General features: G+C 35.6%; 1 protein-coding gene across 1 annotated transcript in view; it reads right to left on the bottom strand.

The window, feature by feature from the left end:
* Pen (karyopherin subunit alpha) overlaps positions 1-13,273 on the bottom strand; it is a 28,842-nt gene extending 15,569 nt beyond the window's left edge. The window contains exons 1-5 of the mRNA XM_069816746.1: positions 13,061-13,273; positions 12,862-12,939; positions 9,474-9,639; positions 6,135-6,282; positions 1,853-2,108 (exon numbers count right to left, since the gene is read on the bottom strand). Of these exons, the coding sequence (XP_069672847.1) occupies positions 1,853-2,108; positions 6,135-6,282; positions 9,474-9,639; positions 12,862-12,930 (639 nt within the window). The 5' untranslated portion in view covers positions 12,931-12,939; positions 13,061-13,273. The remainder of the gene's footprint in view (positions 1-1,852; positions 2,109-6,134; positions 6,283-9,473; positions 9,640-12,861; positions 12,940-13,060) is intronic.
* Positions 13,274-15,842: the final 2,569 nt, after the last annotated feature.

Below are 15,842 nucleotides of genomic sequence, written 5' to 3'. Positions count from 1 at the left end.
AACAATAAAAACTCCAACTCTACTAGCTTGTGCATGCAAAAATGAATTTCAGAAGTGAAGAAACAATTTTCTTCACTCTCTCGACAAAAGAATCTCTTCATACTGATTTGTTACTATACTAAAAGCCAGGTTATGAACTGACTAAACAGGAAGTCGTTGGGTGGACGAGGAAAGTGCTGGTTAGAGGGGTAGCCTGTGCAGTGATGACACGTTGAGTGTGTGGGGAGGAGGGGAGAAGGAGAACGGAGCTTTTCATTGGATCTCACGTGAAAATGTCGTCTAATGAAAATCTGGCAACGGAATCACAGAGACAGTGGAGCCAGACTTCCTAGTTCATTTGCAATACCACATGCATTACAAGTCTCATTTCGTACCAGTGCCATTAGCTCGTGCTTTCTTAAAACAGTAATAATACTTACTTACTGGCTTTTAAGGAACCCAGAGGTTCATTGCCGCCCTCACATAAGCCCGCCATTGGTCCCTATCCTGAGCAAGATTAATCCAGTCTCTACTCTCGTATCCCACCTCCCTCAAAACCATTTTAATATTATCTTCCCACCTACGTCTCGGCCTCCCCAAAGGTCTTTTTCCCTCCGGCCTCCCAACTAACTCTATATGCATTTCTGGATTCGCCCATATGTGCTACATGCCCTGCCCATCTCAAACGTCTGGATTTTATGTTCTTAATTATGTCAGGTGAAGAATACAATGCCTGCAGCTCTGCATTGTGTAACTTTCTCCATTCTCCTGTAACTGCATCCCTCTTAGCCCCAAATATTTTCCTAAGAACCTTATTCTCAAACACCCTTAATCTCTGTTCCTCTCTCAAAGTGAGAGTCCAAGTTTCACAACCATACAGAACAATTGGTAATGTAACTGTTTTATAAATTCTAACTTTCAGATTTTTTGACAGAAGACTAGATGACAAAAGCTTCTCAACCGAATAATAACACGCATTTCCCATATTTATTCTGTGTTTAATTCCCTCCCGAGTGTTATTTATATTTGTTACTGTTGCTCCAAGATATGGAAGGTAGCTGCGAATATATTGAATGAGCAGTTGTGGACAGCCGATAAGGGGTTGTCCTCCAGCTTGAGGATTGGGCGAAGGGCTAATAACCCATCACCGTAAAAAACAGCTTGTTACGAAACCTAACAGTAAGCCTCGGAATTGGACTGATTCTCTGGCACGACCACAGCAACAGAAAAAAAAACAGTAATAATAATCGAATATACTCTTACATGGCTCATTCAGTATAAGATCATATCCATTAAATTATTATTATTATTATTGATGTACAAAAATAGCTAAGTAGTAAATTCGATTTATAATGACAACTCAAAATAAAATAAAAATTACTATAATATATCTTGATATATTTAGTTAACACTGTATTATTATTGAATTGAATTGTTGTTCGTTTAAATTAAATGTCTGAATTCCTTATATACTTCTTTATTATATTAATAGTTGAAAACACAGCTACGACTTATTTTAAACATATCGGTGACAAACACCGAACACGCTTTGAATCTCATGCCACCATGTGGCAACAGAGCTCAGAAAGAGAGCAACAGAACGGTTCTTCTGGTTTAGTCAGTTCATAACCTGGCTTTTAGTATAGCCTCGGACATCTGAAGACAGCATCAAGTGGCTGATGAGGCCAAAAAGGCTCATTTTATATAATGCGTATTTCACATTTCAAAGGGTACTTCAAAGAAAGAAAAGAAAGTTTTTTTTTTTAATTTACTGGTTTTCACCTATTTAACCATTTTCTCTCCTTTAATAACCATTAAGTGACAATTTCATACAAATTAAATGAATTTGGTCCTTAATATTATATCAACTTACTGTCGTGTCAGGCTTAATAAGTTCTAGTAATGCAGGCATGGCTCCGTAGTTCAGCACCAGGTCTCGAGCTCCCGATCCATCACCAGCAATGTTACCCAAGGCCCACACAGCCTGCTCTGCCACATGCATGTAAGACGATCCAAGCAGGTCCACTAATTTTGGCACAGCACCGTACTTTACGACTGTGTTAGTTTGTTCAGATGTTCCTGAGGCTATATTTGTAAGTGCCCATGAAGCTTCAAACTGCAATGATGGACTGAAACAAACACCAGTCAGTCAAAATCTGAAGAGGGAATCACAAAAATAGAATATCTTTACAAAAATTTGTATTAACATGTAAAGGTAAAGGTATCCTCGTAACATGCTATGAAGGCACTTGGGGGGCATGGAGGTAGAGCCCCATGCTTTCCATGACCTCGGCACTAGAATGAGGTGGTGTGGTCGGCACCACGCTCTGACTGCCTTTTACCCCCGGGAAAGACCCAGTACTCAATTTTATAGGAGGTTGGGTGAACCTTGAGGCCGTTCTGAAAGTTTGGCAACGAGAAAAAATCCTGTCACCACCTGGGATCGAACACCGGAACTTCCAGTCCGTAGCCAGCTGCTCTACCAACTGAGCTACCCGGCCGCCAGTATTAACATGTTAATTTCAAAAATTCTGATGAATGCACTATACTAAAGGGGGGGTGGTGGGATGTATCAGTAACTCCTAACCTGCCCACCCAACTCCTCTTATAAATGAATGGTGGTTTTGTTAAGGCGGGGAGAATGGAGAGGAAGGAAGGAGCTAAATTCACTGTTTATCTTAGATTTTTCACAAGTCTTTGCTTTATTATAGTTGCGACACTTATTCCCGGCGTGACTCCTCTTTGCTTACGTCTTAGGAAGTGAAGGCTCTATAAAGTCTAGGTAGGTAGTATCGTTCGCCATTTTTGTTCTTTCGTTGCCGAGCTACCAGACGAGGAATCTATTTGCCACACCGTTAAACATTATCATGTTGTAGCTCCTATGATAATAAACGCACTGTAATTCAGCAAATAATTGAGAGCAAATAACATCTTTGTGTGCTTTCTACGAACGCCAACGAAAGAGCCAAAATGGCAGGCGATTATATTAAGTATTTATCGAGCCATAAGAAATGAATAACATCTTCCTCAGCAAATCACAAGACGCACACATTTAAATGTAGCCAACCTGCAACGCGATTGGCTGCCGGAAATTAGAGCGACTGGACTATAGTAATAATAATAATAATAATTATTATTATTATTTATTTTAGCTGGCAGAGTTAAGGCTGTAAGGCCTTCTCTTCCACTCAACCAGCAAAAAGTGTATATACATATGCATGAACTTACAAAGAATTCAACAATTTGATTTAGATGAGAGTTACATGTATACAAGAGTTATTTACGAATTAAACAACAAAATACTATGAACTATTAATTAAACACTGAAATAAACTGTGTAGCAGAATTAAACTAAAATACATAGAATGTTAATATATTTCAAATGATATTAGATAATAGAAAGAGATTATTATGAGACAATTTTGAAAATACAGCACAATCAGGATGATGTCTAAAGAAAAAAGTAACAGTGTAGTCAGTGATAGTTAAAATCAGTATGATTGGAGTGAAATGCTAATAAGGTTATCTTTTAAGCTGTTCTTAAAGGTGTTTGTTGTCTTGCAGCCCCTAATACTTTGTGACAAGGAATTCCATTGACGCGAGGTGGATATTGTAAAAGATTAGGAATAACAAGATGTTCTATGAAGAGGTATATTTAGCGTGCCACAGATAAGTGATCTGGTATTTACGTCGTGGTTAGAGTATAGATAAGAGAAATGAGACGAAAGGTAATTTGGTGTTGAGGTGTGCAGAATTCGAAAGAGTAAAGACAAAGAGTGTAAAGTTCTGCGTTCTTTAAGTCGGAGCCACAAGAGACTTGCGAAGGACGGTGATATGTGATCATATCGTCGGATGTTGCACACGTATCTGACACATATTCTGAGCTCGCTGTAACTTGACTGACAGTTCAGAACTTAGGTCACTTAACAAAACGTCACAATAATCGAAGTGCGGCATTACTAGGGTTTGTATTAGGGTAAGTTTTAGTTGCGGGGGCAAGAAGTTTCTCAAGCGACTCAAAGAGTGAATGGAGGAACAGATTTTTTTTTATCGTTTCTTTAACTTGAAAATTCCAACTTAGATTATTATAAAAAAAGAAGCCAAGATTTTTTACAACAGATTAATAAGGGATTAGCGTTTTGTTAAGGGTAACAAGGGTAATGGTACAGTTACATTAATGTTAACTAATGCTGAGTTCTTGGCAATAAAGCCAACCCCTAAAATGAACTTTTGTCTCACTACTAGTAACAATTCTACAGAACCCTTACCGAATCTTTCATTGAACCTGAAGTCCTACAAAAATGAAAGATGCAGAAACAAGCAGCACAAAATTACTGCATTCTTAAATTCACAGAGTTATTAAAAAGTGACAGTCTAGATATGCTGCACAATACACTTCAATTTCCTCACATTTCTGTTAGGAGCTGTTCCATAGGCCTTACAAAATAATATCTTCAACTGATTAACCTGCATTGTAAAGATCAACATACCAGTATCTGAAGTGTAGTATAATCACAAAACCAATATAAATGTCTTCCTACATATTTCTTTTCTTAGAAAAAATGTTTATAATTACAGTAGAGTTGCTATTATCTATCCAACTCGAGTGAATCTCATGAAGAAATGAACATATAGTGATATTTCATGACTGGCCATCTATTTCATTACTTGGCATAAAGAATATTTCTCTAATGGCTAGTACATGATATTTACTATCATTGACTGAGGAAAAACAAAGTGGTGAACAAAACTACAGAGCATAAAGAATATAGTCCGATATATTTTATATTTTACGGCTTTTTTAATTTCAGTAGTAAAACTGTACGTTAAATAATTACATTTTAATTTTAATTAAATATAGAATATAATCTAAATTTAACAGAAGAAATACTGAAATCAGAAGTAAACACTGAAATACTAAAACAATTGTCTTTAGAGACAATTAATATTAGATACCCTCCACAAAACTGGCTTCATTTATACACCGACGGATCCTTGATCTCCAGAGAACAAGGTGCCGGTGCAGGTGTTACGTGCTGTCTCTTCTCACTTTATAGATCTCTTGGGTATGGAACAACAAGTTTTGATGGAGAAATCATTGCAATAAGTGAAAGTCTCAGGAATCTTCTATGCCACATCAATAAATTTAAGAATGCAGTTATATTGCCAGACTCCAAAGCAGCTATTCTATTCAATCGTCTCTAAACACACACCATCTCAAACAGCAGAAATAACTAAAATGCTCTCTCAATTAATATCACTCAATAAAAGAATTTTATTCCAATGGATACCATCCCACTGTGGAATCCTGGGAAACGAGAATGCGGATGCTTTAGCAAAGAAGGGCAGCACTGCTACTTACAGACCTGTTACTAAATCTACGTATTATGCTGTGAAAAGATTTATTAAATCTACATACTTAGACTTCAACAAACAAAATTTGTTAACACAATCTCAAGGGAAAAAATGGAACTCTCTGCATCATAATCCACATTTAATTCCAGATTTACCACGAAAATCGTCTGTAGCTGCATTTAGATTGGCAACAGGTCATGATTGTTTGGCCAAACACCTGCATAGAATTGAAATAAATCAGTCCCCTAACTGCCCATTGTGCAACTGAAACCAAGAAATGGATTCGGAACACCTCAAAATCTGTGCTTCAGTGGCTGGTCATGATAATATCTTTGAAAAATATTGGAGTGCAAGAGGTCAAATTACTTTATTGTCAAATGCCTGGCATTAGAAAACAACCAACCAACATTTTAATTTTAAAAATATTTATCATAAGATTACATCATTCATTATACTGTGGGTTGGCTGTGATACCTTGCAGATGTGCGCTCTTCTAAATGATATTCTAGATGAAGCTGTTGAACATGGGTCTACAGTTAACAAGTGGTGGCAGATAATGAATTTTCTGGTAAACATATTTGAAATTAAAATATTTAAATGTTATAACAACTGAAAATGAAAGAAACTGTAAAATGTAAAATTATATTCTATATCCTTTATTCCAAGAGGTGTACTGTGATAGACAGCCAATCATAACATCACAACACGTGCATTTGTTGACGAGGCTTTACTCTCTACATTTAATGTGTTCAAATGTATTATTCCAAAAGTTTTAAGGCATTAATAGATAGATTACATACTTGTCAAACCGAGTCAAAAATTCCACACATCTGGGGACAATGCCAGACTGGATCATTGCATCAATTGGTGGATTTCTCTCACGACTAAGTGTCTTCCGGGCTGCTTGAGTTGCTACAAGTTGCGTGTGACAGTCATTGCTGGCCATACCTATTAAAAATTAAGAGAGTTCAAAATTATTCAGACAATGAACATTCAACTAAATTTATCACTTTCCAAGTTATTTCTTTCTACAATGTCTGAAAAACTCTAATCTACATGGTTTTGTAATTTGTTGCAGAAATGAATACAAAAGCATTGTTGAGAGAAAGGCTTTAATTAACAAGAAGCTTAAATTATACCCATTAACTATGAAATGAGATCTTATGACTCATTCTGAAGACAACATAAGCCAAACTGACACGAACTTTATTATAAAGCTTGTACCTCCAATTCCTCAAAATATTTGTTACACTTAGGGACTGTATTTTCTGGTAATAGCGATATGCACGAAATTTTACACAATTACTTTCTTTGCTACATTTACTCTTCTACATACGTAAAAGATCGTATTTAAGCAAAACAAACTCGCGAAATTTGAATGATTGATTATGCGACATAAGTCGACAAACACGAAATATATCCCCTCTACTGCAAAAACCATAGTTAAGCACCACTGTTTATTGAGCTATAATTTTATTTTTACTACAATTATATTCGACATGCAAACATTTCCAGAAAATGTCGACTCACAGATGCCTAATATAAACAAAATTCATCCAATAGTTTAGGAGAATTCAGTATTCTTCATGGCAAATCTCCTGCATATGACCTTCAACAGCTTCACAGCTCCCATGAAACAGAGGAATGCAGCATTGCCTAATAAATGAGTATTGCTATCAAAAGGATGTTGGCAGTTATGCCTTGACCAAAACTACTTCCGACTTGACAGTTTACAGAGATGGGGGAGCAGTGTTGTCATGTTGCCCATTTTTCGTGTAAGCGAGCGCGCTGCCGATAGAGTGCAGTAATGAACAGCTGACATGAACACATACATTTCTAACCAATTTGTTTAACACTAGGCATTAAAATTTGTGTACATTATTATTTTAGCAGCAGCAGCAGTAGTAGTACCATATTATTCAACACAATACAGTTAGAAAAGCGTCGAAAGGACTCTAAATTTTAAAAATAGATTTAAATTTAATACGAAGCCTTTACTTGTATGAGTGCCGGTATTCTTCAATGTAATATTGTTAGAAAGCAGTTGAAAAAAATGTAAAAATATTTATGATTAAAAATCTGCACGGCCTTTTTCTTTTCCAATATCTTTAACAGAGATCTTATTAATTTTAACACAAGCAGCAGTTCTCATTACAACTTGCGCCAAAGGTAAAAGAAGCCCGTCATTATCTTTTTTCCTTTCAAAATACTCTATCACATAACACACTATCTCTCGCGCTTGACTAACGGGGCACCTTGTCCAATATTCTTTGTTCTCCGTCCTTCCGACATTGCACAAGTCACCTGTTTAGAAAATCTCGCAGAAATAGAAAACACACACTAGTCACACACTCCATCCATAACAACGAAGATAATAGTGTAATATAATTTAAACATAATTATCGATACACTAAAACAATAATACTTCTAAATAATATTTTAATTCACACAAAGCACGCGCTAACCAGCCAACTCAAAGTCATTCGTGCACTTTTCACCACTAGGCCATGGTATTCACGTGCTACTTGTAAACATAGACACGGCAACACCGTCCCGTTACCATGGTTACGCTTCTCTCATGATTTGTTGATTTGAATGGTTGCCATGGTAACATGCTAAAGGCGCCATTTGTCAGGTCGGAAGTAGTTTTGGACAGACCATAGGCATTTATTTAATTCTGAAATTCAGTAGCATGCTAGGTATAAAGAGAACGAATTTCTATGTACACCCCCCCCGGGGGGGGGGGGATCCCGCAATTTTAGTTCAAATCATTCCTCTGTACAATTATGACGAAGATACGAGTTATAGCTCAGCATTAGAAGTCCACACATTCTGGAACAAGAGTGCTGCATCACTCAAGATACATAGTTATAAGAAAACAGAAAACAAAAACACTCCATATAATCTCATGATTCTCCCTCTGTTTTTATACGTTGCACAAGAAACGGATCACTTCTCGTTTGTGTGAAGGAATATTTCTGTTACACCATGCCACTGAGTAATTAGTAGTGATAAACGAGAGACAAAAGGTTTTGTTTTACGGTAACCGCCATGCATAACAATTGATATTTAAAGTTAGAGTTTTTTTTTAATATCCCAGCAATTTTAACAGACAAAATATTGAATCTCGACCTTTCACCAAGCAAAAACACTCCTTTAACTCGCAGTAACTCTGAAACCTGTAGGCTAAAGATTTTGAAGAGTGCCAATTTTTAAAACCAATTTCCATTATTTCTCAACATTTCTCTATCTTTCAGCCTCCGTCTAAAGTGAAAAATAAGGTTTGCTGCTTACCAACTTTTGAAGGTGTAAACATCTATTTTGAACAAATCACTTCTCGAAGTTACTATTTTTTTTCTTTTTCTTTAGACAACGATCTATCAATCATAAAAATTACAGCACAACTGACTATCACAGGAGCTATGACACAATGAATGTTAAAGCCAAAAAGAGGTTATCTCCACCCTCGCACTTCAGTATTGCTGTCTTTCTCTTGCACAGGCCACACATATTACAATGCCACGCAGCGATCTGTTATTGGTTCTCGGTCATATGCAGAAGATTTTTTTGCTGAGAATAGACAAGTGGATTGCCCAAAATTACTTTTAGTACTAGAAATGCTGAAAACTTCTCTGCAGAAGTCTCGAGATTTTCTGCATTATTTCCTCTTCATGCTTCTTATAATAGGTGGAAGCAGAAGAAACCAAGAAATGAGAAGAATGATCAGGAAATTAAATAACGAATGTGGTTGAAATAAAAAAGTAACAGAAATCAAAGAAGAATTTAATTCTCTAAAATGTAATCTGTCCATATCTGAATTTGAATAAAATTATTCCCAAAGTAACCACGACCATTAACTGATCCAATTACTGAATTTTATTTACTTTTGTTATAGAAATAAAGCAAAAATATAATTTTGTTTTATTATTTTTATTTCTCAATTTCTAACACAGTATCAACAAAGTGGAAGAATCTCAGAATGACATTTCACCATACAAGATCAGAGACCTCAATCAAATTTCATCATAAACTCTTCCACAGAATAACTATGTTACAGAGTCTAATGCTCTGTGTAGAAAAATATATGCAGTAATTTCCCCCTTTCCAGCCATTTAAAATGACTAAATAATGAAACTTACCTTCAATAATTTCTGTTATTGACATAGAAACAGATGATTGGCTATTTTCTTGCAATGGCAGTGCAGAATCATCTTCAAAACTGATGTTTCGCCTCTTGAGCAACTGATCATCCTTTCGGGCTTTTCGTAGTTCCACACTAACCTCATTTCTACGTCTGCGCATTTCCTGAAATAAAAGTAACAACAATTACATATTTAATCCTGTTATTTGCTCAAATCCTATCTCACAAATGATTTGCTCTATTAACATGCTACGAAGTGAGTCAGCCAGGGCTAGACCGGCATCAGAGGAAAGTCATATGCATTTAACTGCTGTGCCATCGCAGTGATCAGACCCCTTAAGATGGACTACTTTATCCCACCTTAATTTTTTGTAGTGACAAAGCATAGTTCCATCTCAGTGGTTACGTAAACACTCAAAACAACTGTTACTGGGACAGTGAAAATCCACACCATTTTCACGAACCACTACATGACAAAATAGGGATACGGCGTGCAATGAGCAGACTAAGACTGATCGAGCCCATTTTCTTTGAGGAAATGGTCAACATACAAAGATATTTTACTAGTTCGTGCATTTAAAATTATTGCTCTATTGTCTGATACAAAAAAGGGTAAAATGTTACAAGTTATACTCAGAATGCAGTATAAGTATTGAGGGGTATCTACGTCAAAGCAAGATCTACTGAGTGGAACATTGCTTTAATAATGGACAAATTTCTGTCTGATGAATAGCATTCAAGCAAACTAACTTCAAATAAAGATCTCAATATCGAGGCAGTTAAGGATATGAATATGACAGACATGTCGAAATTTAGGACATTGCAAATGAGTTTAATATTAACCTTCTACTGGTAACATGAATAGAACAGCATTTGTTGGTAACAGGGATCGCATATCACCCCAGGCATTTAACGTGCAAACTAACAAATACAGTAGATATATTTATTTATGAAACCATTTTTACTATTGAATTATGACTTTCCTACACACAAAAAGTACCGTATCTATGAATGATAGAGTTTTAAGGTGCCAAAAACAGTCTACAGAAATATCCTTACTCTGCTCACTACAAACTGATCTGCCACACTTTGAACTATCTGTCTTCACTCTGCCCTTTTCTCGAAAGCAAAAATAACATTAGAATATTTGTTTAGTTTGATGGATCTGAGTTCGATCTCTTCCAGATCCTAGCCTCGTTTCATTCCTATGAAAAAAAGATGGGCTCACAAAGAGCTCATGGACAAATTCTTGTCTCGTCTAAATATAATTTCATTTCAGGAGATACAAGTTGGAAAGCCAGGTTCTTTAAAAAATCCCCCCCTTTTTTTTAGGTTTCGTTGACGCATTTAGAGCAGCTAGACTCAGAATTCCAAACGACATACCTACAGAGTGGCCAACGACACGTGTATCTTGAAACTGTGTAACCATGTAACATTGTCATACAATCATTTTAAATTTGTTATTGATGTAATTGTTACCACTTGAGGGCTGTCAAATGCACAACTAATTTTTGCAGAAGTGAGCTAGTTAATATGTGTAGTTTTTACCACATGCGTGTCGATTGCACATTTAATTTTGGTGGAAGTAAGCTAGTTAATAGGTGTAATTTTTACCACGTGAGTGTCTAATGCACATCGAATTTTGCCAGCATAAGTTTGTTAGAGGAAGACTAGGGAGTGAGCCGCCAGGGTGAGGCATCGAGAGACAGACAGAGAGCAGCTTCCGTGCGAGAAACTGAGTGGAGATAAGTTTCCCTACCACTGTTCTGTTCTTTCAGATTTAGAGGCCACAACACAACAGCGCTGACAGGAAGACGACGACTGTGACAAGATTAGAGTGAGTAAGATGAAAGAATGGCCAAATGTGACAACATTGTTACACATCTCATCTAACTCAATCTATCCTTGTCACACAACTACATCAGCTTCCTGTCACTTTAGCGCTGTTGTGTTATGGTGGCTAAAAGTAAATGTTTAATTTATTTTATCAAAAAACGCATTTGGACGTTAGGCAAAGAAAGTTCAATGGCCACATAATTACGTGCACGCAGTTCATCATTTCTCTAATTTTATTGTAGAGCCTATGTGCATGTATCCTGGAAGTATAGGTAATTCAGTAGAAAACATTGATCAATATGACAGAAATAATAGAGTATCAGTAACAGGTTAGGTTAGGTTTGGTTTGTTCAGATTTTTGATATGCCTACCAAAATATTTACACGCAAGATATACCAAAAACATCAACAAACCAAACCTAACCTGTCAGATCCTCGATGTCACTAATGTCCATCATATTGACCAACGTTTTCTACGAAAAAAAATTATAATGTATAATTGAAACTAAATACTAGGCCTGCTGATACTACTGATTTGAGAGACTAGGTAATTTTGGGCTAAACTAGCACTGAGGTAGTTCCCTTCGTATTCCGCTTATACACCTTGCATATGACTCTTACAGGTTAGGTTTGATTAGTTTAGGCTTTTATTGTGCCTTGTATAAGCGATCAACTGCATCTCCGCAAAAAAATCCCTTAGAAATTCAACGATTTTCACTTCCGAAATCACCGGAACTACCTCAGTGCTAGTTTGTTTTAGCAATGATCCCAGAACGGTTACAGCACAGGCCAATTCAAACTTTTAACATAATACGAAAATAACACATCTAGGCCTAACACAGGAAAACCACAAAAATACAAATTAACTGCACGATAGGGGTGTACAGTAACTTTCCCCATGCAACAATTACAGCACGGTTCTACAGCAACAATATAAGCATAATGATCAGTGAAGTTTACAACAAATGGTTTTCTAGATATCCGTTCGTGATTTACCCAAAAAGCATTATTATAGTCTTCGATATGAGTGGATTGTAAATGTAAACTGACATGAGACTTCTATTTAACGCGGTTGAATATATTCTACCAGAAGTAGGCCTACTTGATAACTCAATTGCATAACAAAGTCGTTCCCTACTCCTTTAGGAAGAGTCCGTATTCAGCATTTCGTAGATATTCCACCGATCCTCAAATTTCACGCCATTCAAGTTACACGGAATGAAGAACAGCTAATCAAAGAAAAAGGAACAATACAATCTCTCAAATACTTAATGAAAGTAGAAATGGCTTTTCGTTGAATAGGTTAACCAAAATAAGTATTATCAACAAACCTTTAAATAATTTACTCTTCAGTAATTTTAACGTATCTACCAAACATCAAGTACTTTGGTGCACCTTTCACTAAAACCTAAGACAGAGTTTTCAATTTAAATAATAAACTAGGGTGTGCGAATATAAGGGCCTGTTAAAATACGCGCGTCCTGCTTGTTCACGTTGAAAAAAGTTGAAAAAAATTGACTGATAAACCAATAATATAGATATTGAACTTACATCTGCATTCTTTCCCTTATTTTTGAAAGATGTTAATCTGTTTGATCCATCGTTTTCTTGAGATGGCATACTGCACACCTTTAAAAGACAAAACAAAACAAACATCCATTATTTAATGCTTACACAAACAAATTCCAACCAAGAGATTGGACACTTTCTTGAAATAATGATCACAAATATATTCCATTATAATACTTACCGAGTATTTTTCACAGCCCTACGAAATTATTACGATTTAAACACCACTGAGACTGTCGAAATCCAACTAATACAAAAGATTGAAATAACCGTCAAGTACACCGAACCCAGCAAGAAACTTCGTTACATACGGCTCCAATCACAAGCAACCACAAGATTCAAAATAATGAAGTTCTCGTCTTCTCATTGGTTGAAAATGAGAAATAATCTACGCTATGATTGGTCACTTTTCTCCTTCATAAGGTCACCAACATAAAATGAAATTCGGTTCGGTGTAATAATTATTATGTGTATGTCTAAAACTAAATGCTAAATTACAAGTATTTAAATTATATTTATAAGAACTTTCTACTCAAACCAATTGGAGCCAATCTCCTTTGTGTGAGATGATTGCTATAGGGTCGCTAATATCGATGGTTTATAAAATGTAGACTAGTTTATGATTACCTCAATAGGGTCGCTGGTGTTGCAGCACCTGTGATCATGTAGGAGTTACGCAATTATTTATGTTTTGTTTTTATGATTTATTCCCCATAATAATTATTAATAAATTAATAACATTGTCACATTTATGTGTTTGCTTAGTCAATTATCCACCTGGCTATTTAATCTGGATATGACCTATTGAAATCTGCGTTCTATGATGCTATTATGAGTATAATAATTATTAACACACCGCAGCCATAAAAAATGTGCGGCTTTCTTCGAAAGATAAATAAAGCAGGGAGTCCCACATCGAAAATATACTTAAAGTAAAAGAATCATAACAACTCTGAATGACAGAGCTCTAAGCAAAATTAATCATTTCTCGCGCAGTCAAAATTTGGAGGCAGAGTATTGAGCCCATCGTACAGTGGTCCAAAACAGAAATCTAAGGGGTCAAAATTAATATAACTTCTCTATGTAACAGATTTTTATGACACTTTGTACAGTAGTTACAGGTAGCATATTTGTTTTGTATACAAACTCTTAGGAGCTACCCCATTATAGGGGGTGAATTTAGACAAAATTATCAACTTTTCTCCTGTCTAACAGATTTTCATCAAACTTTGTACAATAGTTACAGGGAACATATTTGTTTTGTATACAAACTCTCATTACATTTGTGTAAAACAAACTACGGTACCCCAGACGGTCTAACAGATTTTCATCAAACTTTGTACAATAGTTACAGGGAACATATTTGTTTTGTATACAAACTCTCATTACATTTGTGTAAAAGAAACTACGGTACCCCATTATAAGGGGTGGATTTAGACAAAATAATCAACTTCTCACCTATCAAACAGATTTTATTCAAATTTATACAATAGTTACAGGTGACATACTATTTGTTTTGTATACAAACTCTCATTACATTTGTGTGAAAAAAAAAAGGCTACCCCATTATAAGGGTTGGTTTTTAAAGAAATCAATAACTTTTCTCCTATGTAACAGATTTTCATGAAACTTTGTACAGTAGTTACAAGTAGCATATTTGTTCTGTATATACGAACTCTTATTACGTTTGTATAAGAAAAACTATCCCAAAACAGGGGATGTACTGTATTTAGACAAAGTTATTAACTTTGCTTCTATACCTATATAAGACTTTCAGATGTTGATGTATTGCTTTTTAGTGAGTTTAGATTCTAATAAAATGACAATACTTCAGGGATATAAGGTATTTGCAGCGAATATGGTGAAAAATAGGCTTTTTAAAAATATTTTGCAGTCCTTTTCGGACTGGTTTCTCTTCTTTTATTCTATATGCTGCATCCCTGCACTCTTCAAATTTTTTTTATTTTAGTAGGTTATTTTATAATGCTTTATCAACATCTTAGGTTATTAGTGTTTGATATGACGGTGATAATGTCGGTGAAATGAGTTCAGGGTCTAGCTCCAAAAGTTACCCAGCATTTGCTCATATCAGGTCAAAGGAAAACCTCAACCAGGTAACTTGCCCTGACTGGGAATCGAATCTGGATCACCTGGTTTCGCGGCCAGTCACACTAACCGTTACTTCACAGGTGTGGACAGCACTCTTCAATGGGAGCTGACTTGCAAGACATACTTTATTTGATTTATCCTTAACTAATGACTGTATTAATCTACACCTTCTTTTTGAACTGCCTTTCGAAAATATTGTATAATTTTTTTCTTAAAAATATAAAAAAATATTGAAATTCAAGAGCACACAGGAAAAAGAGCCTCATTGCATTTTTCCAGATATTGCGATATTGGCACCATATGGACATTATCATGAGGCAAGGCAAACTAGAAAGGAGCTCCTTGTGAGAAATAAATCGCTTCTGAAATCTTCCCGCACAGGTGAAGAATAGGTTTATAACCCTGATTAAAAAGCTCTTTCCTAAAATTTAGGAAATGTTGATGAATTCATTTTTCCCATGTACCCTTCAAATTATATTCACCTTAAAACCCCGAGCAATTTTTATTCACTACATATCTGAGAACTTAAATACCAAATTTGAATTATCACAAAATCTACTTTGCAAGGACCATTTTATCGGAACGGAAATGCTGAAAATTTAAAGTATGAGAAAACAGTGCAAATCTGAGCATGTCACAGCTGAAATTTGAAGCACCAAGGGACTTTTAAAATTGGTGTATGGACTTCAAAATAGTGCTACCATACTAGTGGTCCTATTTTTTAAATAGAGGGAGATATGTAATATTTTATGTCAAAAATAAAATTGTGATTTTTCAGAGAATTTCTTCAAAATTCACTCATGGGTACACTTAATAGCTGAACGATCATTGCCATAGTGGAATCATAGCTTAAA

This window comes from Periplaneta americana, chromosome 17, assembly GCF_040183065.1.
Source record: "Periplaneta americana isolate PAMFEO1 chromosome 17, P.americana_PAMFEO1_priV1, whole genome shotgun sequence".
Lineage (NCBI taxonomy): Eukaryota > Metazoa > Arthropoda > Insecta > Blattodea > Blattidae > Periplaneta > Periplaneta americana.
This window is presented reverse-complemented; position numbering and strand designations above follow the sequence as displayed.